General features: G+C 41.9%; 2 protein-coding genes and 1 long non-coding RNA gene across 9 annotated transcripts in view; 2 read left to right on the top strand and 1 right to left on the bottom strand.

The window, feature by feature from the left end:
• The window catches only part of LRRTM3 (leucine rich repeat transmembrane neuronal 3), a 95,123-nt gene extending 82,485 nt beyond the window's left edge, over positions 1-12,638 (bottom strand). For 2 of the 6 annotated variants that reach the window (XM_072930784.1, XM_041717191.2), the window contains exons 1-2: positions 12,009-12,637; positions 10,137-11,668 (exon numbers count right to left, since the gene is read on the bottom strand). In XM_072930784.1, coding sequence (XP_072786885.1) covers positions 10,137-11,668; positions 12,009-12,012 — 1,536 coding nt within the window. In that variant the 5' untranslated portion in view covers positions 12,013-12,637. Of the gene's footprint in view, positions 1-10,136 lie in introns of all 6 variants that reach the window. The other 4 variants (XM_072930783.1, XM_012574367.5, XM_002189857.7 and 1 more) reach the window with 4 other exon arrangements.
• The window catches only part of CTNNA3 (catenin alpha 3), a 419,154-nt gene that overhangs the window by 185,479 nt on the left and 209,746 nt on the right, over positions 1-23,929 (top strand). The window lies entirely within an intron of this gene.
• On the top strand, positions 522-1,878 carry LOC140684406 (uncharacterized). Its single transcript, XR_012056630.1, has 2 exons — positions 522-678; positions 1,302-1,878. It is a non-coding gene; the product is annotated as an uncharacterized lncRNA (long non-coding RNA).

Genomic DNA, 23,929 nt, shown 5'->3' with positions numbered 1-23,929 from the left:
AGAATTTGCCATGTCAGTTTATACATGAAGCCAAAGCATACATATCAGTAGTTCTGTGGCATTGGAAAATTGCATTTTATTAATATTACTGATATATAGATGTTTTTAATTTATGATACTAATACAGTCCAAGTCCAACATGCTTTCAGATTTGACAGTGCAATCCATTATGCTACAATTTCAAATTCTTTTATGCTTCTTTTGCAGTATAAAAGACCTTAACATTATGTGCTATGGCTACAGACCAGCTGTCCTTTGGATAGTAAGGAATTGTGTGTAGCTGCCTCAGTTCCTGTGCTTTACTAAACTTCCATAGAAGCAGACCTCCATGGAAACTGCTGGACTCCAGTACCTGCAAACCGAGGGCAGCTCCACTGCCCTCACTGCCCTGGTTCCCTGCAGTGTTACTGCTTTCTGCTCAGCCTGACTCAGTGCTCAGGATTCCCCTGTGGAATGTTTTCCCTCATACCTTCTGTGCTTGTTGCTTCCTCACTGGAAAAATGAATCTCTTGTTTGTGCTGCCAGCAGCAGCAGGGATGGCTAGAAGGTGTTGTCCAGTGTGCTTGGAGTGAATTTGTTCTTTAATGAAGGATGAGTTGCTGTCTGGTAATTGGGGTTTCTGAACTCATGCCATAATATTCCTGGGTTTTGCTGCAGGCCTGCATTTTGTGTCAGAATGTGGGAATCCAGGGCTTCCCTCTGGCTGCCCTGGAGGCCCTGGGACCCTGGCAGGGGTCAGGAACCCCCTGGACAGAGCCCCCAGAGACACTGTCTGTGATCTCTGTCCATGGAGAGGAGTTTTCAATCCTACAGGATGAATTACAAGCTCTGAGTGTTTGATATGAGTAATAATTAAGTGTGGCACGGGTGCAAAAGTAAAATTTTAGGTTTCTAGATTAGGGGTTCAGAGGGGACAAGATGGAGGAATTGGGTGTGTCTTGTCCTTTTCCTCCTTCTTCATGCCCTCCATGTCTCACTGTGGTGTTGGCATTTTTCTGTTGGTTCAGGCTGGGGACACACTGTTCAACGTAGGTGACAGATATTGGCACGTTATTGTAAATCCAGCACAGGTAGTTTGTGGTATTTAATGTTTGTAACATCCCACTGAGGGCAGAGCCCCACACGCTGCCCTGCAGGACAGAGCTGCGGCAGGGCAGCAGAACATGTTAGAGATAAACAGAATAAACAACCTTGAAACCAGCACAGACCAATTATGGCTTCTGCTTTGGCAGCGGGGCTGAAAGACAGAGACTTTCTACAATCTCAGAATCACCAATACCCACAGATTCTGACATCAGAAGTGTAACCTGGGAACTGTTGTTGAAGATAAATTAAAGTAGAGACAACTAAACATTTAGTCCCCAAAGCAGCCAGCCTGTTTGCCAGCCTGTTTGTGCTAGGTACAGGTAGCCTTGGGAGGAGTTCCCAGAGCTGGGTGTCCATCCCTGCCTGGAGGGATCCTGCCTGGAGGGCAGTGAGGGTGTCACACTGTGAGTCACAGCCCTGGGAGCGCCTGGGGTGGATTTCCAGTGGCTGCCATGTGCACAGTGGCTGTGTCTGGGCAGCTCGGGTGATTCAGAGGAGCTGGGAGCTCTGGAGCAGGGTGGGATGGAGCTGACTGCTCTGAGGATGTGACTCATATCACAGATGGCTGCAGGGCTAATGCTGCCATCTGAAAGCCTCAGATTACAAGAAATAGTGCACTGCTAACAATACTCTGATGTGCTGGAATGGTTATTTGATGTTAGTCTTTTTTGAAGAGGAAAAGATGATCCTTTTCTCCTAATTTGACTAAGTGTTTTTGTATAAGATTAGTGTGATTGTTATTAGTGAGGAATGTGGGGAATAAACTCTTTTAGGTTAAAAACAAAACCAAAACCAACCAAACAAACAATCAAAAGAAGAACCCAGACTTGAGAACCTGTAGCTGTTTTTTAAAGTGCACTATAGTTGATTATCTTCTGAGGTGAGTTCTCTGTAACTGCATGCTAGGAATTAGTGTCAGTCCTTTTTGCAGTAGGTCAGAAGGCAGTTCCCCAGGTAACATTCTTTTTCAACATGCAGCCCTCTGAGTGTTACTGAGGTAGGTCTGCCCCACCTGCACCTCACTGAGTACAACTGCTCCCTTTCCCTTGCAAGAGGATTTGCCAAAATCTCTGGGGAGATAATTGTTTAGAGTAGCTTCATGGAGCTGGCCAGAGCACTTTGCAGACCCTTGAGTCTTGTTCAAATGTCCAGTCTGGGGAGAAATGGAGAGGAGATAATGTTTTGTAACAAAGGCTAAGTGCTTGACTGGTGCAACAAATCAGTGAAATTTGGGGTTTAAATTCCCGTTTGAAGTTTTGAAAACCTTTGCTACAGTCTGTTTTACAATAAACAGGATAATCTGTAGGAGACTGAAAAAAGAGTTACAGCACACTAATTAAGATGAACTCTGAAATGTTTTTCTGTTTGACTTCAGTCTGCTTGTTGTAAACTGTGTTCCCTTTCTCTACTTATATCACCTGCAGCTTTTGCACAACTGAGGCCAAATAGATGCTTCTGCAATGTTAAACAATGCATTTTAACAAAGAAAAGCAAACGAGACAGTGTGTATCCTAGAACATGTATTATGAAGTCTGTATTTTTGGAACAAGGAATCAATTTCTGATGGTCGTGTTTTCAGTGGATTTGTATTACTAGTGTATTACTATTGCCTATTATCTACCCTGGGGTGTTCAGTGTTTCCACTCCCCCACCTCCAGCTGTTTGTAATCCCAGCTTTCATTGGAGATCCTGGCTTGTCCCTTGGAATCTTTGGGACACCTTTTCTCCCCTGACTCAGAGCTGAACCAGAAAGGGGATAGTAATCTCATTACATTAGTTTGGAGTCTATTGGTGAGTTTTGCAGCCTTTAGGGAACTGGAAAATATGAATGCCCAGAGAATCAGAACCATGAATTCTACAGTGCTAACTACTGTAGCCACTCAGTAAAGAAATGGATTCAAACATTCAGTAAGTTGTTCCTGACCATAAAGGGCACATGTGAGAGCCAACAGCACAACCTAGGATTGCCATGAAGCTCAAAATAAATGCCAGGAGGATGTGCTCAGCTAGAATAATGTATATGTTACCTGTTAGCATTATCTCACCATTTCTACAGCTGTTGGAAATAATCATGTAAGAAACAATAAAAGTAAGATGGAATATGTTTAGATTTTTTCCAATGCCAGCTCAGTCCCACAGCTTTGGAAAGAATGTCTTACATTATAGGAAGGTTTTTTTTTCCTTTCATTTATTAAGGTATGAAAGAAAAGAGAAGTTTTTTGTTTGATGTCTAAAGATGCCAAGAACCTGACAGTAGCAACTTAAAAAAAAAAAAAAGTTTAAAATACTTCCAAGAGGTGCAGAAATATTTATTTGAAATTCCATTTTTATCTGTCTGTCTATCTATCTATCTATCTATCTATCTATCTATCTATCTATCTATCTATCATTCTATCTATCATTCTATCAGTCAATCATTTTGTATCTTCTAGTTTTTTTAAGTTCTGGAAAAGCTGAGTGACCCTTCCTGGCTTTTTACTAGTGCTGTAACCCACATGCAGTCCTTTCCCTGAGTTTGTTTCTTTTTTCCATCTCTCAGTATAATTATGGACATGAACAGAGATGCCTATAAAAATGCAGTGTTTTCTTATTAGTACACCATGCTGTGGGCTAGAGTGCCAGTATAACCCTTGGCAAGTATAGGGGCACTGCTGGATTTCAGGTGAGAATAACTAATAAAGGCTGAGTTCATGGTAGCAGCTTCTGCAGGCTGTTGCCACTGTCACTGCAGTTAGGTTTGCTTTCTTCTGGCATTAAGGAATTGGGGTCCTGAGAGACTGACCTGGCTAGGTAGTGGGTTTTTTAGTTTGGGGAAGAAATGGATTTGCACACAGATCTGAGCAGGTGATTTCCTCTCAGTGGTGTAGTGAAGCACTGAACCTTGTAATGCATTTCTGTCCTGGTTTGGGGGGTAAGCAGGTGAGTAATTAAGATACTTTGTTTGTCATGTGTCCTTGTGATATATTAATAGACTTTGTCACAAAATGCTGGGAAAATGAGCAAGGTTAAAATATAATTATGAAGTCATACATGGTCTCAGTGCTGGTGTTGGAAAATTCAGCCTTCAGGCAGGAGTGTAAACTGTGACACATGGGCAGTGAGTGGGTCATGAACACAGGAATGGAATGGCTTTAGTGGTTAAGAGGACCCATGAGGGGTTTTTGGAGGACTTTTTTTCAAGATTACACCTCCAGTCATTCAGTTCCTTTTTGGCAAACAAACGAGTTTGTGAGAAACAGTAGTAACAGTAATAAACAGTAAAATAAAGAATGAAATACTTTGTTTTGTTAAAGAGTTTGGTTGATTTTAGTGATGAAGAATCTTAAACTTGTGAATTTTTACATGAATATCTAATATTTCCTGTAATAACATCAGCAGGTCCTTAAGCTCTTTAGGAAGAAGGTAATAAATAGGAATTAACTAGCCTTTTGCCCCTTCTCAGTAAACAATGTTTATTTTTACATTAAAATGCCAGTGGTGTGGTCATTATGGTATAACAGCATGAGTAAGACAAGGTTTGCAGGGAGATGTGATTTCTGTGATGGATTGGTTGCATAAAAAGATAGTGCCTACTTGCAAATCTCTTTTCATTCTTGCTTTTATGATGTTTGTGCTCGTTCCAAATGAGATTTGCACATTCTCTGGTAGGTAAAACGTTGGCCGCCAGCTCACAGCTAATTGTCCCAGAGGGTCTTGGATAAAAACCTTTTTATTCCATTATGACCTCCTTGGTGATGTGCTAGCTGTTGAGCTCAGACATGTTTTACTGCTTGTGTGCCCTGCTGTGTTCTGTTGGTGGTGATGCCAGGGAACAGTTTGGCTCTAACCCTGAGAATCACACCACAATCAAAAATTTTGTCCCACTGTGATGATACCCACTCTCAAAAGCCTTGCTGGGAATGAACAGCAAAGCACCAGAGCATGGACTGATAGGTGACCTCCTAGTGCACCTGAAGCCATCAAAAGTTAGAATTACAACTGTATTTCCTCCAGTATGGAGTGAAATGAGTTCCTGTGCACCTCTGAGGGGCAGTGAAATCTGAATCTTATCAACAGAGCTGTAATCCTGACTTCATTGGCTTCTCTCCCTCACTGTGGGTTAGGATCATGACAGGAGCATTGGCACAGAGTTGCTGAGACCTACTGTAGGCACAGTAAAGCCTTGCAGAGGTTTTGCCCAAGCAAATATGCTGCATATTCATGTCATATTTACCACTGTGTAACTTTGCTGCTGTATGTGAATTTGATCTTCATTGTTTGCGTCTTGTCTCTTTGGACATTTTGTATTTTTGAGAGGAAGTCCTTACTTTGACTTGTTCCCAGGTATTGAGTTGCCCTTCTTTTAATGTCTAGTAATATCTTTCATCATTATAAACTAAAAAAAAAATTTTTTTAGTCTTCTGTTGTTAGGAGGTTGAATGAGTTGTTTGTGGCCTGGGTTTATTTTCTAGTCTAGTAAAGTGTTTTCTAAATAATAAGTTCTAAACCAGTGGCTGCAAACTTGTTAGAGCTCCTTGTATACTCCTTGCCTTTTTCTGGCAGTAGTGACTTACACACTGACCATTTCCTGGCAGCTTTCATCTACTCTTACTTTATTCTCTGTATTCACTACATGCAAGTTATGGCTCCTGTACACAGATCCAAGGGTTTGATGCTTCTCCTGTGTGAAACAGAAGGATGCAAAGGGAAAAGACAAACACATCTCTGTGGGAATTGATTTATGCAGGAGATACCTGTGATTAAGCTCCCTACCCACTGGATGTCACTATTGTTCCACAGAAATTCATCCATGGAATATTTATCTAGCATTGAGGGTTGACAGCAAAGACCATTTGCTTGCAGCAAACTGAAAATTTCTAATTGTATTTGCAGGAATATTGTACATTTATGTTCATTTTGCAATTGAATTTTATATGAAGATTCACCATTTTATCATAATAAGAAAAGAGAGCTTTGCCAAACCTTCAGCTCTGATGACTCTGGAAGTGCAGATAGTGAGTCATGAAAACCAGCCAAGAGAGAAGCTTGCAGCCATTATACTCAAGCCACTTGTTCTCATTATTATTCTCTTACTCTGCAGTTGCTGGAGGTGATCTCAACATAGTGAATGAACATTACCAGTCTCCTCAAATTTGCTTAGTACATTAGTTATTTTCTTTCCCCAAAGATGTGCATTCTATGTAGTGTGTTACTGTGAAATGGCACTTGAATATTCCAAGAGATGGTTCTCTGAGAGGCCAAGCAATCCCCTGGTGAGGAGGGGATCTGGCTGTGAGGGGCTGGGTTACACTGCCAGTACTCAGCCTCTGTGTAATCCAGCAAATTACCCCAAATCTCTCATGTCTGTTTGCCATGATCTTTGTGTCTCACAGAGAAAGTCCTGGCCACCCTTAGAATTTCTGGGGTGCTACAGTAAAATGAAGCAGTCTGGTGACACCACCTAACATTTGTCTCAATACATGTAGATGCCAACCCAGTGAAAATGACAATGGGCATGGAAGAGTCCTGCACTTTGTATGCAGCTTGAAAAGCCCTGGTCCTCAGTGGTAGCCCCAGAACATCAAACATGTCCCAGGAAAAGGAATAGTAAATGACTAAAAATCCCAAAAATGTACAGGGGAAAAAAATTTACAAACATCTTCAAGACCCATTGCTGCTCTCCTAAAATTGGAATATGTTGGTGGTATCAGCTCCATTAAAGAGGAGCCAAGTCATTGGAGGCATTCAGCCACATCTCCTTCCTCAGCTTAGTGCCTAAAATGCTTGTGTGAAGGCTCACAGGTTTGTGAGAGGCATGATAGCTGCTGTGGCTCTTTGACATCCTCTGAAGACTGCTTGGCATCACCCCTGTGAGGTTTTAACAGTTTTTTGAGACTGGCACCAAACTATCCAAAAACCAAGACAAAGTGGGATCAAGATTTTAGATACTGGAGAGAAGCAAAGGAGAAATTTCTTTGCTAGAACCTTTGAGGCTTCAGCACTTGATTTGTATTCAGGAGAGGGGCAGCCTTTCATGGGGACTGAAAGTTGCTCAGCTAAGACCAAGTCATTCCCAGCAGATTATTAGAATTTGTGGCTGATGGCCTTGCTACCCAAACCAATTCACTTCTGGAGTGTTGCATTTGACAGTGGAGATGCTCAGGTTAGCTAAGTTCATGTGGGTTTTGCCTGCATGAAAACGTGGAGTTCATGATGTGTTTTAAGGTGCTGTGGAGCTGGTTCAAAATGTTTTCTAAGCCATGGGCACCAGAGTAGGATTGAAAACCTTGGCTCACAGGACTTGGGCTGTGCACAAGGTGCAGAGAGTTACACTGGGTGTTTTTTGTGTATGGACAGCCAGTGGCTGTATTGTCAATGACAATGGCAACACACTGACCCACATGTTTGGAGATACCTGAGGCTGGAGTTCTCAGGCAGTGAATGATTGATCTGAGCATGTCTGTGCATGAATACAGGTGAGAGATTTTTACTGTATTTTTGTTATCCATCCATGATTAATGGCAGACTGGCCTTATTTCCTTCTTCATGCCTGTAACTGATTATTCAAAGGGAGCTGGTGATGGTTTTACAGGTATCACTTTCTGAAGGAGTTTGTGGATTGGTTCTTGCTAAGTAATTATGTTTAGAACAAGGCATTAAAGAAATACTAAGCATATTAAGTCCAACTCACTTAATGACAACTCCCAGAATCACAGTCCATTAAGAGGTTTTAGAAGATGTATTGAATATTTTTGAATAACAAAAATTCTAAAGTAATAGTATGAAATTATTTTCTGATTGCAGTTAGCATTGCTAAAATGAAATATAAAAATTTAATTTTATTTTTATGTGTTTTTATATTTGTACACACACACACACGTGTGTGTGTGTGTGTGTGTGTGTGTGTGTGTGTATGTCTTATGTATGTATATATGAACATCCATATGTTTTGGGGCAAATCTCTTGTGTTTTGGCTGTGCCTAATGTTAGTCACCACTGCAGAGATGAAAAACTGAAGTACAGGGATGGTTCTTAACATGAAGTTTATAGCAAACTCTAATGCTTCAGTACAGAGATAACCAAGACATGCTGGTATAAAACTGAATCCTATAGTAGCTAGGATAATTAAATGTGTATTGACTTTTAAATAGCAACTTCCAAGGTACAGCTGAGGTGCAGCTCTGCTGTGCTGCTGAAGTGTCTCAAGCACTGGCACTGTTAATGGTGTGGGGTCCTGGTACTCAGGGAAATGGGTCTCTTGCAGGGCTCAGTACAGGCTGCAGCTTCCACCCTCAGCTGTTTCCTCACTACAGTCCTCGAAAATGAGAATGTTTTCATTCCATTAAAAAAAACCCAGCCCAACCCCTTTCAAGTGTATTAGTTCTTTTAAGAGATGTTTCTAGCTTTGTTTTGATTGTATCCAGTATGTTTCAAGGTGATTTGCTGTGATTGGGTTTTTTCAGTAACAATTCAGGAGAGCCTTCTGTTAAGGGTTTGCTTTTTCTAATCTGCTGCAGTGAAACTGCCTTGTAGAAATATTGCATCCCAAGTTATTGAAGATGTGCAGTTTAAAAAGCCAAATCAAGCTGCAAAATGGAGATAATTAAATTAGTGACTTCTGTAAAGGTGCTGCGGTATTATTTCATACCCTCCCTTCCTGATAATCAAAATAAGAGGTATGATTTATTTGCAGATATGGGAGATATTATATTCTTCTGCAAAATACATGATTTTGGGAGGAGGCAGGCAGGGAACAGCTGGGTTAAAAACCTGTATTTTGCCCAGAACCACTGGTCTATGACCAGACATTAAAATTGAGTATCTGTGAATTCTGTAATGTCATTAGGGTTTTGGTGAGAGAGGAAAATGATTTGTCACTGATTTGTGTAAAAGGATTTTTGGGTGTACTCCTCTCACATCAATGAGTAACCAGTTTTCTCTGAAAGCTCTTTGCAGCTGTATGTCTAAAATGCACAGTGTTTGGCATTTTAAGTGATGAAGCTTTATTTAATTATTAGAAGGACACTCTGCAAAACACAGCACACAACCTTAGCAAGCCTAGCCCAGCCAATAAACAGAAATAGAAGAAAATGATGGATTTTAATGGTTTCCTCAGCTACATTAATGCCTTTGACAGTCCTGAAAAGAGAATTCCTAATGAGAGCTGAAACAAATGTGTGCAGGAAGTGGTCTTGCTTTTGCTGCTGCACATTTGAGTTCCTCTAATTGCATCAATAAGGAATTTCTGCTTCTCATCTAATGAATGCCTTTTGACTATTTTCTGAAAGGCAATTGGATATAGGGATAAACACTGGCACCTTTTGTATGAAGTCACATAAACAGGTTTCAATTGCTAGCTATTGGCCCTAGAAACATTGTGGTATAATGCAGTACAGTAAATACCACTGTACCTTTTTATTTTAATTTTTTTTATTAAGCCTAGGTTTCCCTCTGTTTTGCCTCTGGTGGGATGCTTAAGAGTGCTTTTTAGTCTCTCTTTTTAGTGCTCTTTAGTCTCTCTGCTGTGTTGGGCAGCAATCAGGAATTTTTTTCAGAGCTATTCCTGCACCATCTCTATCTTCAGACAACTCAGAATTCATATGATACTACACTACCTGGATCTTTGCTTCCTTCTGGGCTCAAAAAGTGAGTTTTAGAGCAAGGACTGGAGTTGGGGAGGCAGAGGGGGACACCCTGAGTTTGATTTTTTTATCATTGTTGTAATTTTTCTCCCTAAACAGAGGCACAGTTGGTGCAGGTGCAGTGGATTACTTATGAAAGAAGTTTTCTATTTAAAAACAAGAGAGACTTTAATGAGATCAGTAGAGAGTTTGTACAATAGGTATTGTATTAAACCAGAGCTCAGGCTTCACATTGATTGCGGTATTTAAATTTCAATGAGTTGATTATGTATGAGAGTAAAATGACCAGTATTATGAATGTACAAAAAAGGGACATGGAAGAGCTGTGCCAGAAAAGTGAGAAAAACGTTCCCTTTATAGTCCCTAGAGTTCAATAAAGCACCACTATTTCCCAGCTTTTAAAAGCTCTTTTATCACAATGGTTCATACCTCGCATTCCCTGGAGCCTGATTTGTTATACGTGCAGGGTCCTGTTCCATTCAGCAGCATCTCACTGGTTTCAGTGTTGGTAGGTTTGTAATCTACATAAAATTCCTGTGTGCTTGGAGTCATTTGCTTCAGCGACTGTCTTTTCTTTTTCCTGTGCCTTCGCATGAGAGAGCGCTGCTGCAGCTGCTTCATGCTGGCAGGGTACCGCTTCCATGACACATAGATCACCAGCAGGATCACCAGCACCGACAGGAACAGAGCCACGCTGCCTGCTATGATTTTATGGAAGGAGATGTGCTCTGTGTCGTGCTCGGGCTCAGAGCTGGCTTCAGTGGCTCCCATGGTTGGGGGCAGAGGGGGCTTGCTGTCGTGTTTAGGCCTGGTGAGTTTTGGTTTAAACGTTGGCTTTGGGAGAGCTCGTGCTAGTTCAAACCTTTCTGTGGTACTCTTGCCACAGATGCTGTAGTTTTTCACTGCATCAATAACATTCACCCCTTGCAGCTCTTTGGGGCTGGCACAAATAATTGTATTTTCCCTCAGCCCTTTAAAACTCTTTAGCCAGTTTACCAGAGAGCAAATGTTTCTGCTGCATTCCCATATATTCCCGGCAAGGCTGATGTCATTGAGAGATATCCAGGAATCCAAAATTTCTTGACCAATAAATGTGAGCTTGTTTGAATCCAGGTTGAGGCGCTGTAAATTTGGCACACACTGAAAAACACTAGGTCCACTGAAAGCTTCTATTTCATTGCCAGATAAATCAAGTCTTTGTAATGAGCTCCAGGTCCAGGACATAGTTTGTCCTATCACACTGATTTTATTCCACTGTAAATAAAGGTTTTGAAGACTGACTAGCCTTGGAAAAAGTGCCAGGTTGAGCTTAGAAAATTGATTGTGCTCCAGATGAAGCTCTTTCAGTCTGATCATACCTGCAAAGACATTCCTTGCTAAACTCCGGATGCGATTATAACCCAGGTCCAACAGTTCAAGGTTCCTACAATCTTGAAATATTCGAACAGGGATGGTTCTTAGGGAATTGGACCGCAAATGTAAACTCAGCAGCTTCCTTAAGCCCCTGAACTGTTCAGATCCCAGAGACTGCAGCTGATTGTATGACAGATCCAAATTCCGGAGATTTGTCACAGGTCTGAAGGTATTATTAAGAAAATAGGAGATTCTGTTGGAACTCAAGATCAACTCTTTTAGTCTGCGTATTCCACTGAAAGCATTTTCGTCAATATTGCTGATGTGGTTATGGTCTAAATAGAGCCAGGTGAGTTGATTAAGACCTTTAAACTGATTGTATTTTAGTTTTTGGAGGCTGTTATATCGAAGGGACAAACCTAAACAACCAGCAGATATACTTGAGGGAATCTCCTGCAATTTCTGAGATTCACAATATACCATTTTGCCTTCACACCTACAGCCCTTAGGGCATCCTCGTTCAGCAGAAGAAAGCATTGTCAGTAATACAGTAGGGGCTATTACCAGAGCTACAGCTGATCCGCTCAGTAGCCTAATTACATTGAAACCTGGAAATAAAAACAACTTAGAAAAGTTATCCCCCCACACATCAGTCATTTTTTTCAATCATGCTAACATCTCTTACTTCAGCAATCATTTACAAAGCCCTAGCTTGACTCGACTACTTTTCACATTGGGTTTTTTTTTAAACTCAGCTATTTTTTTTGTTGTTGTTGTTTTAAGCATACCTCGATATAAGTACTGAAAAACAGTTGGGTAAAAGGTGTAATCCCTAAGCCATTTAAGTATAATAACAAATCACATCAAGGTAAGTTTATGGAGTAATTAAAGCACAGGCTATGCAGTAACTATGAACTATAAATTAAAAAGGTAACATGAAAAACATACCCATCCTTTGTGTTGTTCAAAGGTCGTCCTTAGGTCTTTTGTTTTTTGCTTAGTGTGCCACAAGCATGGCAGCCCCTGTCAGCTGCACTGTAGTGAGTCAGGGCTCGCTGACACCCAGGAAGAAAAATTGGACCCCTTGGGAGAAGGACCGATTTTGGAACATTATTCTTTGCCAGCCGTGCAGAACACTCCAAGAATAAATCAATCCCAACACAGCATTCGCAGCAAAACATCAAATTCTTGCTAGGTAATAGGATCTTCATGGACATGACGGTTTTGCATGGTTGTGGCTAGAAGCGGGCTGCTGGCAGGCTGCAGTGCAGCGGGGCATGCCGGCCGGCGCTGCCCGCCCCGGGCCCGCGGCTCGCTGCCGGCCGGGCCAGCCGCGGGGAGCCGGGCCCGGGCCGCGCCGCCGCTCGCATGCCGACAGCTCCGGCCGGCTGGGGCGGGCTGTGCCGGGCGCAGCCTTATGTAAAGCTGCCCCCAGCGGCAGCAGCACCGCGGGCATGTGCAGTGCCGCCTCCCCTCGCAAATGGGCGAGCTCTCCCGGCAGAGCGGGCGCTGCTCGCTGCGCGCTGCCGAGGGGTGCCGGGCTGCCCCGACCCTCTCTGCGTGCTCGTCAGAGCTCTCCTGCATCCCCGAGCTTAAGAGCTCAGCAGCTCAGCGGCAGCCGCTGAGACTTTCGTCTTAGGGGCTGACGCGATGTTTGTAGGACATAACAATTTTTGGTCGGAAAGATTTTTTTTTTCTTACTGCATTAGACGTATTCACATAACCTTTTTGCAGCCACTCACTATTTTTCAGTGAAGTATCAGACTCCTCAGTGTGTCTCTTACCAAGTGCTTTAGAGTGGACTCTATTTTTTACAGTGTGAAAAATGTTTTTGGGGTTGACATTTTCCATTTTTGCTTTTTTCTTCTCTGTTAAAAGGCTCAGTGCCAGGAGGTTAGAAGAGAGTACTGTGTTCATTTATTTCCCAACTTGCTGTCACTTTGTTCCACAACACTAACACTTCAACCACTGGCTTCCAGAACCTTTACAACATAGCGACTAAGCAGCTTGGTGTAGTACCCTAATGAGGTGAATTGTTTTTACTGTCTTTAAGGACATAGACAGGGTTTTATGTGAAGGTACAATAATGCTGAGCTTTTTATATGTGTGATGCTCTACAGTTGTCAGATACTACCAAGAGAGCCACCTTGTCTCCTTAATTTTCCCTTCTTCTCTGCATGCTGTGGGGAAAAAACACATCCTCTCATCTGGGCAGAGCAAGGGTAAGATGGTGTTACAGCAAATCTACCATGCTGGCAGCCTTCCTAAATATGTGATCACAGATGATGGTGGGCAAGTGGAAAATCCTGGCTCTTTTTTGTGTAAGGATGGGCAGGGAGCTGGAAAGAATTGTACTGCTCCTTAGAAGAGGAGTGCAGAGTGCAGTCCTCAAAGGCAGCCAGACAGTGCTGAGAACTGCCTTGCCTTTCTGGGGGAGAATCCTGACCCTTGGAATAATGTGCTCTGGCTTTTCCCTAATTAGTCACTGCTGTGAGAATAGGTTAACTTAAACTGAGGTGAAACCTAAAAATTTCCAGGCATTAAAATGCCACCTTTGGTAGTACTTAGGCTGTGAATGACCTCAGTAATCCTCCCACAAGTATTAATGCACCAAACCAGAGCTCCCAAATGAGGAGTGTAGTCATTCCTGGCTAACAGCTACTAACATCTTTCATGTCAGAATTATATTCCTGCATTGTGGCACATTCTGTGAGAATTCTTCTCTTTGGGGCAGATTGGTGGAGAGGGAGAGGGTTAATTGCTCCATTAATCTCTCAGTGTCACCATCTCCCATGCTCTGCTACAGCTTGTTCGGGGCTCTGCAGTCTGGTCTGTAGGGTTGAGGAGCAGTGACAAACTGCAGAGTGCAGTGGGAACTGAGCTCTGCTGCTGACAACAGTGTCATGTGCCAGTCTGGTGTCCTGGTACAGGCTTTCCATCACTGCCTTGGGGTGTCTCTGTTCTTGATGGAGCAGGAAGAAGACAGTTCAGACCTTTGGTAAGTCAATTTGTCTTTTGGAACTGCTGCTCTTCCTCTGTTGACAGTAGATGTCTGTGAGAGGTAAACTGTTTATTGAAATGACTCTTTTAGGTTCCTAAACTTAAATGGCCTGAAATTAGGTCTGACTCTTCACCTGGTTCAAATACAGCATGCAAAATTTCTAATAACATCCGGATCCTTTCTTCTGAATATTTGGTGCAACTTAGTGTACAATCAGCACTCAGCCTTCTTCTCAAACTTAGCCTGTTCTCTGGCTTTTCCTTTTTGTTTCTTTCCCTCCTCCATCTTGGTTATGGAATTAACAAGTAAGTTCTTGGCCACCATGAATCAGCAGACCTTCAGCAGCTTTCCTAGGATTTTAATAATTGCCAATATACTGGACTAATAAGAGGGAACAGCCACTCTTTACCAAGAGTTATTTTCATTTTTCTGAAAGGGGTGAGACATCAAGATACGAACAGAGAGAGCATCAAATCTATGTTAATGGATTGCCAAATTGAATTTTCTTTACTGAGATCCTTTTTGAATTACACAAGCAGGAAAAGTGCCAGGGTTTTTAAAAATTACTATCTTTATACAGCAGAATAAGTTCTTCTCCAGTTGTGAAAATAAAGCTCCCATGTTAAAATAAAACAGATGCCGGTATGAAACATTTCTTATAAAATTTCAGGTCAGTCTGGCCATATAAACGATGACAAATAGAGAATGAAGTTAAAGCTGTGTTTTACATAAGAAGATACCTTTGCCTTGTGTCAGCTACACCTTGTCTATCAGTGCACCCCTACGGGGTAACCATTCACCTCAGGGAACTGGGAAATGAGACCTTGAGGCCCAAGTGGTTGGCTTTTCTTTTGGGTGAGCTATGGATAGCTTCCCTCAGAACTAATCCCGTAACTCCTAAGTGCCCCAAACCCAGGAGTTTGCTGATGCCTTGATGTGAATTTAGCTTGTGCTCTGTGTCAGTTCGTGCATCCATTCTGCAGGACAGCTGCTGTGGGCTCCCCTCTGTATCACTGCCAGGCAGCCCTGCCTCCTGTCCAGTCCTGGAGCAGCAGTTCCCAGGAGGAGCAAGAGCCAGAAGGTGCAAGTGACCCAAGTCCTGGTGACTTCACACTGACTGAACTTCCTCTTGTGCTCAGGAACAACGTTATTCCATCTGCCTGACAGAGAAGTATTTTAGCCTGTTCTGCAAAGAAACCTCTTTGGGGTTTCAGCCCTAAACATAAACTGAAATACCACAGAACCTGAGATGCTTTTGAGTTTTATGTCTCCACGACCACTCTAATTTTTTTTCCTGGGCTTTTTCTGAGGAGAAAATGGCATAGATCAGGAAACACACTGGCAAATGTGTTACTAGATATGTCTTAACATCCATCCAGTTGAAAAGAGATGTGTTGGGCACAGCCTGTGATGAACACATAATTTTCTTTGTCTACACAACAGAGAAGTTCAAAGTTGTTTGGAAATTATGCACCATGCTAAGGTAGTGATAGTCCATATTTTTCTCTTGGTGCTAAACTTTCAGTAGGTTTTTTATCTGTGTATTGTTCTAGATTAATTTTACTGCTATCTATTTTTGCACTAATTTGCTTCAATTTAATTTCGTGTTTGTTTTTGGGTTTTCTTAGGTGGTTAAATTATAGTGTATTTTCTTTTTCCATTAATTCTGGCTGAGTTCTCTGTGCCTGGATGCAACTTCCCTATGGAAAGCTTTGTATGAACTGCAGCCAAAATAGTAAATGGTGAAAGGTGGCATTCACTGTGAAAGCCTGTTCCTCCACAGAGCTGGCTTGGAATTGAAACTTTGCAAAGAGCAAAAGGAAATCAGCATATCACGCATTTTTTTAGGATTATGAGAAGGCACCTGTAATATCCAGGTACATCTGTTTGCTAAGTACATTTGAAAAGGAGGGGGTGACAGGGAAGGGATGCAAACTTCCCAGAGTGTAAGAAACCAGGTGCTGGTGGGATTCCATGCAAACCTTCCCCTGTTCTGTCACATGATTCACCTTAGCCTTCCTCAGGTTATTCTGTGCTTGCTCTTTAAAATCCATTTAAAGATGATGTTACAGAGAAGAAAAAAAAAAAAAAGATAGGTTTTCGTTACTCCTGTGAGAAGTACATTCAGGAATGCAGTCTGAGCTTTTCTAGACACAGGGCATTATATTCATAGAGCACAAAGTTTGGAATTCAGACTAGACCAGAATACAGCTTTTTTTCTGCTCACACACAGAACTCTCGGGTCTGGGAGTGCCTTTATGTGTGAATCACACATCCCTTTGGGGACCTGTAGTTAGCAAGTGCCGCACTGTGTTCTTTTTGGGTTTATGAAGTGACACAGTGTGTCGTTCCCTTGGCTTTATTCCTCTATAAAGGAGCCAGGAGTCAGCCGGGTTAGCAGTAGTAGCTTGCTCTAAATGGTGCTGTAGTGTGCTATCGCTGTATCGTTAGGAGAGATAAGTCTAATAAAATGTGTCTGCAATTTTTGAGGCGGTGATTAAATGAACCTGCTGTTCCATGAGGATCAGATTAGAGCTGGGGGCGTGTAACTCCCAGTGTAAATACCAGAGCGTGGGACGCACAGGAAAACTCAGGATGCAGTGCTGGCTGAAGGCAGACATGAGGAGAGGGAAGTGTGAGAAAGCCATGCTCAAGGAACATGCAGGCAAGGGAAATCGAGGCAACAGAAAATGTTCTGAAGAAGTAGAAAAAGAGGACCGAGACTGGAGTGGATCTTATCCCAGGAGCTGAACTACACTGCCCTAAAGGACCGTGGTGGTCAATCGTCGATGAGCGAGATGGATAAAATACTCTCTTGCTCTTCTGCTAGGCAGTATTGTTTTGCAAGGCCTGCCCCACCTCTGTGAGGTTGTTACACACACCAAGAATCTGGAGAGTGTAGGACCCGTGCTCTGCTCTGGGAGTCAGTGTGCCCTGTAATGTGGGATGGCTTGCAGACACACCAGGGACACATGTGCCAGTGTGTGTGCCCGAGGGTCCCTCAGTGCCTTGGCACAGGGCCACTCCAGCTATTGCTTCCTCATGCACACGGCTGGATAAGGAAGCTTTTCCAGCTGGGCACTTCTGGTTAAGTCTTCCCATTGTGGACAGGTCACAGGGGCCTCTGCACTGCCCTGGGGGAGGGGAGGGTGTACACAAACCTTTGTTCACAGCATCCACTGCCTGCATGTTTTGTGAGCAATCAAAAGTCCTTTAGCCAGAATGAGGCACTGTTCCCAGGCTGGCTTTTTGTCTTGTGATTTTGAAGCTGTTTGAGGGTGAAAGGAATGAGGGACTTGTCTTTACAAACAAACTGTGGGTGTGCTAGTAGATAAAAGTAGCCGTGAGACATAAAAAAAGAGTGGGAAGGATTCCACTGATTGATGAATGGAATGAGAGAGACTTGTCTTTACAAACTGTAGGTCTGCTGATAAATAAAATTGGATACTGAGAGATGAAAGAAACAGTGGGAAGAAAGGTAAATTCCATAGGAATTCCACTGATTGACACAAGGAAAACAAAAAGGGGGGAGGTTACATTAGAAGGGAAGCTTCTCATTTATACCCGAAATAATTGTCTTAAATTAAACGTGATTAATTAAAAAAAAAACAAAACAACAAAAACCCCATAAAACCAAACCCCAGCATGTTTAGGTGATTTTAAAAAAGTGCAACAGACTCCCAATTAATTAATCAATTAAAAAAAATGTTCTGCGTTCCTGCATATTTATTTTGGATTCTGTGACAATGTACTCTACTGTTTATTAAAATTAAGTATCTTTTTCCCGATAGACAGGACAGCAAACAAATGACAAGCCAACTCAAAGTGACTCAATACACGTGTAAAACAGTAAATATCTGCAAACTGCTGGTGGATGCAATGCTGAAGGGTAGAGGAGAGGAAGCTGACATAAAGAGAAGCATTGGAGTTTTCGCTCTTCTCTTTCTTGCAAGAATATTTGGATAGGCATGTTGTATTTTTGTATTTTGTAAATCCTTCTACCCAGCGTTCTTTATCTCCTAAGTAGGTAAGAGGCTTAAAAGCACCTTTTCCTCTTGCAGCTTAGTTGCACACAGTAGTGGTTAGAAAGCAAGAAATGCTGCAGCTGATAACCAGGCAGGGACTGTGGCCAGCCCAAGTGGTGGAGACACAGGAGAGCTGAGCCTGAGCTGAGCTGAGTTTGTGTCCCTGGATGGTAACAGGAACTGAGAGGAAACAGAAACACTCACAGACATGGACTCGGTTTTAAAACCATTTTGCTTTCAGGCAGAAGAGAGCAGGGGCACCTCCATCCACGTGCTCTTACAGGAACCCTCTTCTGTCACAGATAGGTGACAGGAAGATCATCTGTGTGTATCATAGGGAAATAGAGTGGCTGCTTGCTTTGGTCTTCCAGCATATCTTTGTGTCCTCATTTATTTGTGATTTAGACAGATTGACCAGGTTGAAATACAGAGCAGAAATAGAAATGTGCCAATATAATTAACACAAAAATGCTTCCTGTGGCCATTACTGCTGCTCTGGGTTGAGCAGTTTCCTGTGTTTCTTTGTAAGTCTGTAAACTTCTAGGAAATGAATGTGCTTTATTCTATCAATGCAGGACTAAAAAGAATGCAAATCTTAAGATAACTGTGTACAAATCTAATATGCAGAGCAGCTGTAAATAGAGTGGTGCTACAATGTTATTTTGTTTGAAATTCGTAAGAAAACTAGGAAAGAAGAACTTTTCAGGGAAAGCCAAATATACCTTTGATTTTTTCTTTGCCTCAACAGTATATCTCATTTCAGTTGTACAGTTTCATTCATACTATGATAATTGAACCCCACAATACAGTTCTTGAGGGACTTTGAAGGTGATGTGCCCTGGTGCTGTTCAAGTGCATAAAGAGTTCACATGGGATATTTAGTAAAAGCTAAAAGACATAAAAGTCTCGTGTTTCAATGTAAAAGCCATAAAGTAACTAATGGGTTGTAGGAAAAGGAAAAAACCAAGGTACTGTATGGCCACGTTACTGAATAAGAACTGTCTCTTATGAAGAGCTTTGCAGTTTCCTTTAAAACACCCAGGACTTGCTGCTCTGAGACAGAAAGCTGGAAGAGATCCAGTGCTCTTCTCTGACATAGGAATTTCAGTGTTCTCAGTGTGATTTAAAGTCAAGTAGAAATGCACTGTTAGAACTGAAATATTTGTAAACGGATAAAAGTCTTCAAGTTGTATCAGAGCACCGCTGCCTCAGAGCATTTCCAAAAAGAAAACGATAAATGTCCTTGAATGCATTTGCTCCTTACATAAATACTGTGGTATTTGGAATTCTGTATCAGATACTTGCTGATCAAAATACTTTAAAGAAGACAGTAACTCATATGTTCATATAAAGACCAGGATTTAATATTTCACCCTTTCATAAACACAGAAATGTGAGAGAAAACAGTGTCAGCCTCTGTAACAGTTGGACTGCAGACTTCTTCTATTTGATAAAACAAAGTTTTACCCAAATCCAGCTTTAGAAAGAGTTTCCAATAACTGTTACTGCTGAGGTTATTCACAAAGTCCAAATCTGTTTGTGATGGTTTTTGTACCTTTAGTGAGAACTGTAGCAGCCTCCTTCTGTCATTGCTCATTCCTAATGTGGTGGGAATTGCCATAGTACTGAGAGACTTCAAACTTGGATCTTTTGCTTTAAACAGATTGTTGTAAATTACATCAGGGATGCTGAGAATGAGAGGATTCCTGCTCTTTGTAGGGTTTTTTCCCCATCAAATGACTTAACTGCTGACAGAATTAATTATAATGTGAGTGTGGTTCAGTTGCAGAATTTCACAATGGGAGAGGATTCTCCATTGGTATATTTCTCTTTTCGAATATTAAATCTCAGATCATATAATGAACTAATACAATATGTTACATGCAAAGATCAAGAGCTGGAGAGTTGCTGATCTTCTTAAGTATGTCAAAATTAACCTCATAAATGTTCAGTATCTCATTTGATAGGTATACCAGTGACCTTTCTTCGGTTGCTGTTCTTTTTCTCAGCTACTGGAAGTACTTTACAACTATGTTTTTGTTTTGTTTTCAAGTGCTTTTCTGGGACATTTGTATTCTTTGCTTAGGTTGCCACTTACCTGGTACATTTTATTGTAGGCCACTTGCAGCATAAATGTATGAAATGCCTTACATCACACTGTGCCTAGAATGTATTTGAAAAAGAGTAAACGTTTTTAGGGATTCACAAGTTTGCAGCCTCTGCCATGTTTTGGTGCTGTTTGTCTTTTACTTTCTGCACAATTTGCTTGGCACAGCGCGCTGCTGCCTTGTCAGAGGCTGGCTCCAAGTTTTGTGTGTGTTCGTGCTACCTTATTTTACTTGCCACAGTTTAATGCAAAAGCAGCCAGCAGCAGCAGCAAAGGAATCTGCTCTGTTTCAGTTCCTATTCTTTCCCTTGTTATCATTCAGCAAAGGCAGGAACCACATAGAAAAGCATTTATGAATTCATTAGAGTTTCTCATGTTCTCAAACACAAACGAATTAAAAAAACTGTGGAGATCTTTACACATCATTCTATGGAGAGATGCACTATTTCACCACTTTCCAGGAATGCTGATGAACTGGAACAGCAGTGGGTTGGATAGGGATGTGTATGGCAGGGCAGCAGTGACCTCCTGCACCTACGGATACGTCTGTCAGAGGACATCAGTAGGAACATACTGATCAAGTTTCATGGTTTAACAGAACACTTACTGGGTGTTTGTTTTGCTGATTTTTGTTCCTTATGGAATTAATTACTGTCTCTGCTTGTCTCTAATTTGTACTTTACATGATTAGAACAGAGGTCAGAGGTAAATCTTTCATGTAGTCTCTTTCATGTAGTCACTGTTTGGGTAGGTTTACTCCTGATATTCAGGGTGATTATTCTATCATATTTTATACTGATTCCATTAATGCATTTTGAATTTGAGCATTATAATTCCCTAAGAGTTTGTGAGTATGCATTAGATATGCTTGTGTCTGCTGTAGGTAGTGTCTTTAGAAGGCTGATAAAATCTGAAATGCAAATACTCTCTTTTCTTGGAGTCTAAGCCTATAGGAGTTGTTGGCTTTTAAACAAAATGAATAAATGGGAAACTATAAAGTGCTGCTGCCTCTCCTGAGTTTTGCCATTACCTTTATTTAATGGAATACGTTTTGACATCCATCAGGCAGCTGTACTGGCTTCTCATTCTCTTTACTTCCCCACGAAAGGGAATTATTTTATGTGATGAAAAAGCAGTATGACTCTTCTGTTAAACGCAGTCTGCCTGCTGAAGTCAGGAGCTATGAAAGCACCATACAGCTGAAATGTTCTTGGCTCTGGTACCACCAGGGGTGTATACTGTTGAATCTAAACATACTGGCATGAAAGATGTTCTCTTGTAGGTAGCTATCCCTCACACAGTTGAATGTCTTAGTGTGGGATTAGGGAAGACAGGCTCTAACATTGTGTCTGCAATTTGCAGCTCAATAGACTTGGAACTGGAGCAGGTAGTTGATGTGGCATTCTAAAGGGGAGGTTTTGTGTCCTGTTATTCTGGGTTAGTACTCTGTGGGGAAAGAGACTGAGACAGCCAGATTATCACCAGCTTGTGGAAAGTCCCCCCCACACCGGTGTTGTGTGCAAGGTTTGTTTCTGACAGTAGAGGAGAATCTAGAATGGCACACTCGACCTTTCTCAGCCCTTTCTTGGTGCCACAGTTCAAGGTCAGTTTAAGTTGTGCATATTCACCCACACTGCGCCGGTGTGTGAGTAGCTCCTGTGTGTGTATCTGCATCCTGGTACCACTTGCCAGGCACCAGCCTTCAGGTTCCTCACAGCCTCATGTCAGTGGCATTCTGGGATTTCAGGTGTTTGCTTTCTCCCTGCTATGTCTGTTAATCAATACATAAATCCAGGTTGAATCACTGTGTAATGCACAAAGAAGTAATTAAACATCCATGTGATCTTCCATACAGGAATTTTACTATAGCAGACAAGAGAGATTTTGATTTTTGGAAGATTGTTGTGAAATGTTATTGCTCTGGAGAAAGATTACAAGGGAAATGCAATAATCTTTTTATCCAGGTCCTTGACATTCCCATTTAGTTATAGGTGAAACAGCAATGGATGCTTCTGACACAAGTCCATGGGGACAGATGGGACCCACCCAGGGGATGGGAGGGAGGCGGCAGAGGTGCTGCCTGAGCCCCTTCCCATCATTTCCCAGCAGTTCTGGCTGGCTGGGAGCTGGCAGGTGACTGGGGCTTGGCCAGGGGGACACCTGGCTATGAGAAGGGCTGGAAGGAGCATCCAAGGAGCTTCAGGCCTGGCAGGTGTGAGGTTCAGCAAGACTGAGTGCTGGGTCCTGCCCTTGCGCTACAACAGCCCCCTGCTTTCATATCTGGGATCTCCCAGAGTTTATAATTAAACAAGCGTCTTTGGAATGAACTAAGGAAAAAAAAAAGCCAAAACGGTTTTGATTCAAGGCACTGAATGGTTAACCTTCCTTCTCTTACTTCTTCTGTGCCAGATAAAACTCCCACCACTTCAGTGTTGCCATGCAATAAATTTGTTTTGTTTGGTTTTTTCCTTCCTTTGACTTGATGATTCATTGAGATCAAACATTTGTTAAACTGCACTTTTAAAATTTCTGTTTTTATTATTTTCCTGTGCTTGGTATTTTGAGAGCTGCTTGAAAAAAATGACTTTTTTTTTTTCACCAGGCTAATCCTAACTCTTTTGTAGGCAGCAAGCAAATAAATGTATTTGCTATTGAGCTTGCATGAATACTCAGGACACCTACCATGCACTTCTCCTCTCCTCTGTTTGGTTTTTGTTTTTGGTTTTTTTTTTTCCTCCTGTCTTGGGTATAGTTTTTTTAAAGCTGTTGTTTCGTTCTGCTCCTTTTCCATGTCTGCACCCAGACAACCTCACCCTAAGAGCCCTAATTAGCTCAGCTGTGGTGAAGAACAGGCACAGAGCAGGGAAAGAACAGCTGGACTGAGAAGGATCAAAGGTGGATGACTGGCAGAAAGGAGTTCTGGATTGTAGACATTGTGGAATTAGAGGAACATAAATCCAGATACTACAAAGGCAAAATCATAGGGGAAAGGAAAGAGAAAGGAGACTGCTGGATCTAGAAGAATATTTTTTGAGAAAGCAAAAGCAGGACATCTGATAGTAAAAACAGAAATACATTTCTTTAGCACCAAGAAGTCATGATTTAAAAAAAAAAAATAAGATCTTATTAATTGTAATCAGTTTTAATGAAAACGAGCCTAGTTCTTGTCAATGAGAAACTGAGGCAGTTTAAGGAAGAAGATTAGGAGGGAACTCTGTCAGACAGGGTTTGCAGTATAAGGGGAAAATTCTTGCATGGATTAAAATTGTAGTAACTCTGGAATAGACACCTTCAGGAATAGGTGAGAGCTGTGGAGAAGGTTGTGGTATTGAATTAAAGCAAAGAGTTAGTACAAAACAAATAGGTTTGGAACAAGGGACAGCTCTCAGAAAATATTGTCTGGTCACCTTACACTGAGTCTTTGTTTTCAGGTAATGCCACAAGCAAAAGGCTCTTTGCACACTGCAGAAAGGCTCGAGGCCATTCCTCCTTCTCATTTTACATATGTCCACAGCATCTCTGATATTTCAGTGGGACTCTCCATTTATCCGACCAGTGCCCGGATCCAGGATCAAGGATCCAGGATCAAGCTTGTTTCTTCAGGACCAAAGTGGGTTCCAGCAAAGAATGTAGAACCACATGAAACACCAAACCACACTGACAGCTCTGAGAGCAAAAAAGGAAGCACACAAACATGAATTGTGCAGAGGCTGCAGCTAGAGACTAACAACTCTTA

The sequence above is a fragment of the Taeniopygia guttata genome, chromosome 6 (assembly GCF_048771995.1).
Source record: "Taeniopygia guttata chromosome 6, bTaeGut7.mat, whole genome shotgun sequence".
In the NCBI taxonomy this organism is placed as follows: domain Eukaryota; kingdom Metazoa; phylum Chordata; class Aves; order Passeriformes; family Estrildidae; genus Taeniopygia; species Taeniopygia guttata.
The sequence above is the reverse complement of the archived record's forward strand: the minus strand, read 5'-3'. Positions and strand labels throughout refer to the sequence as shown.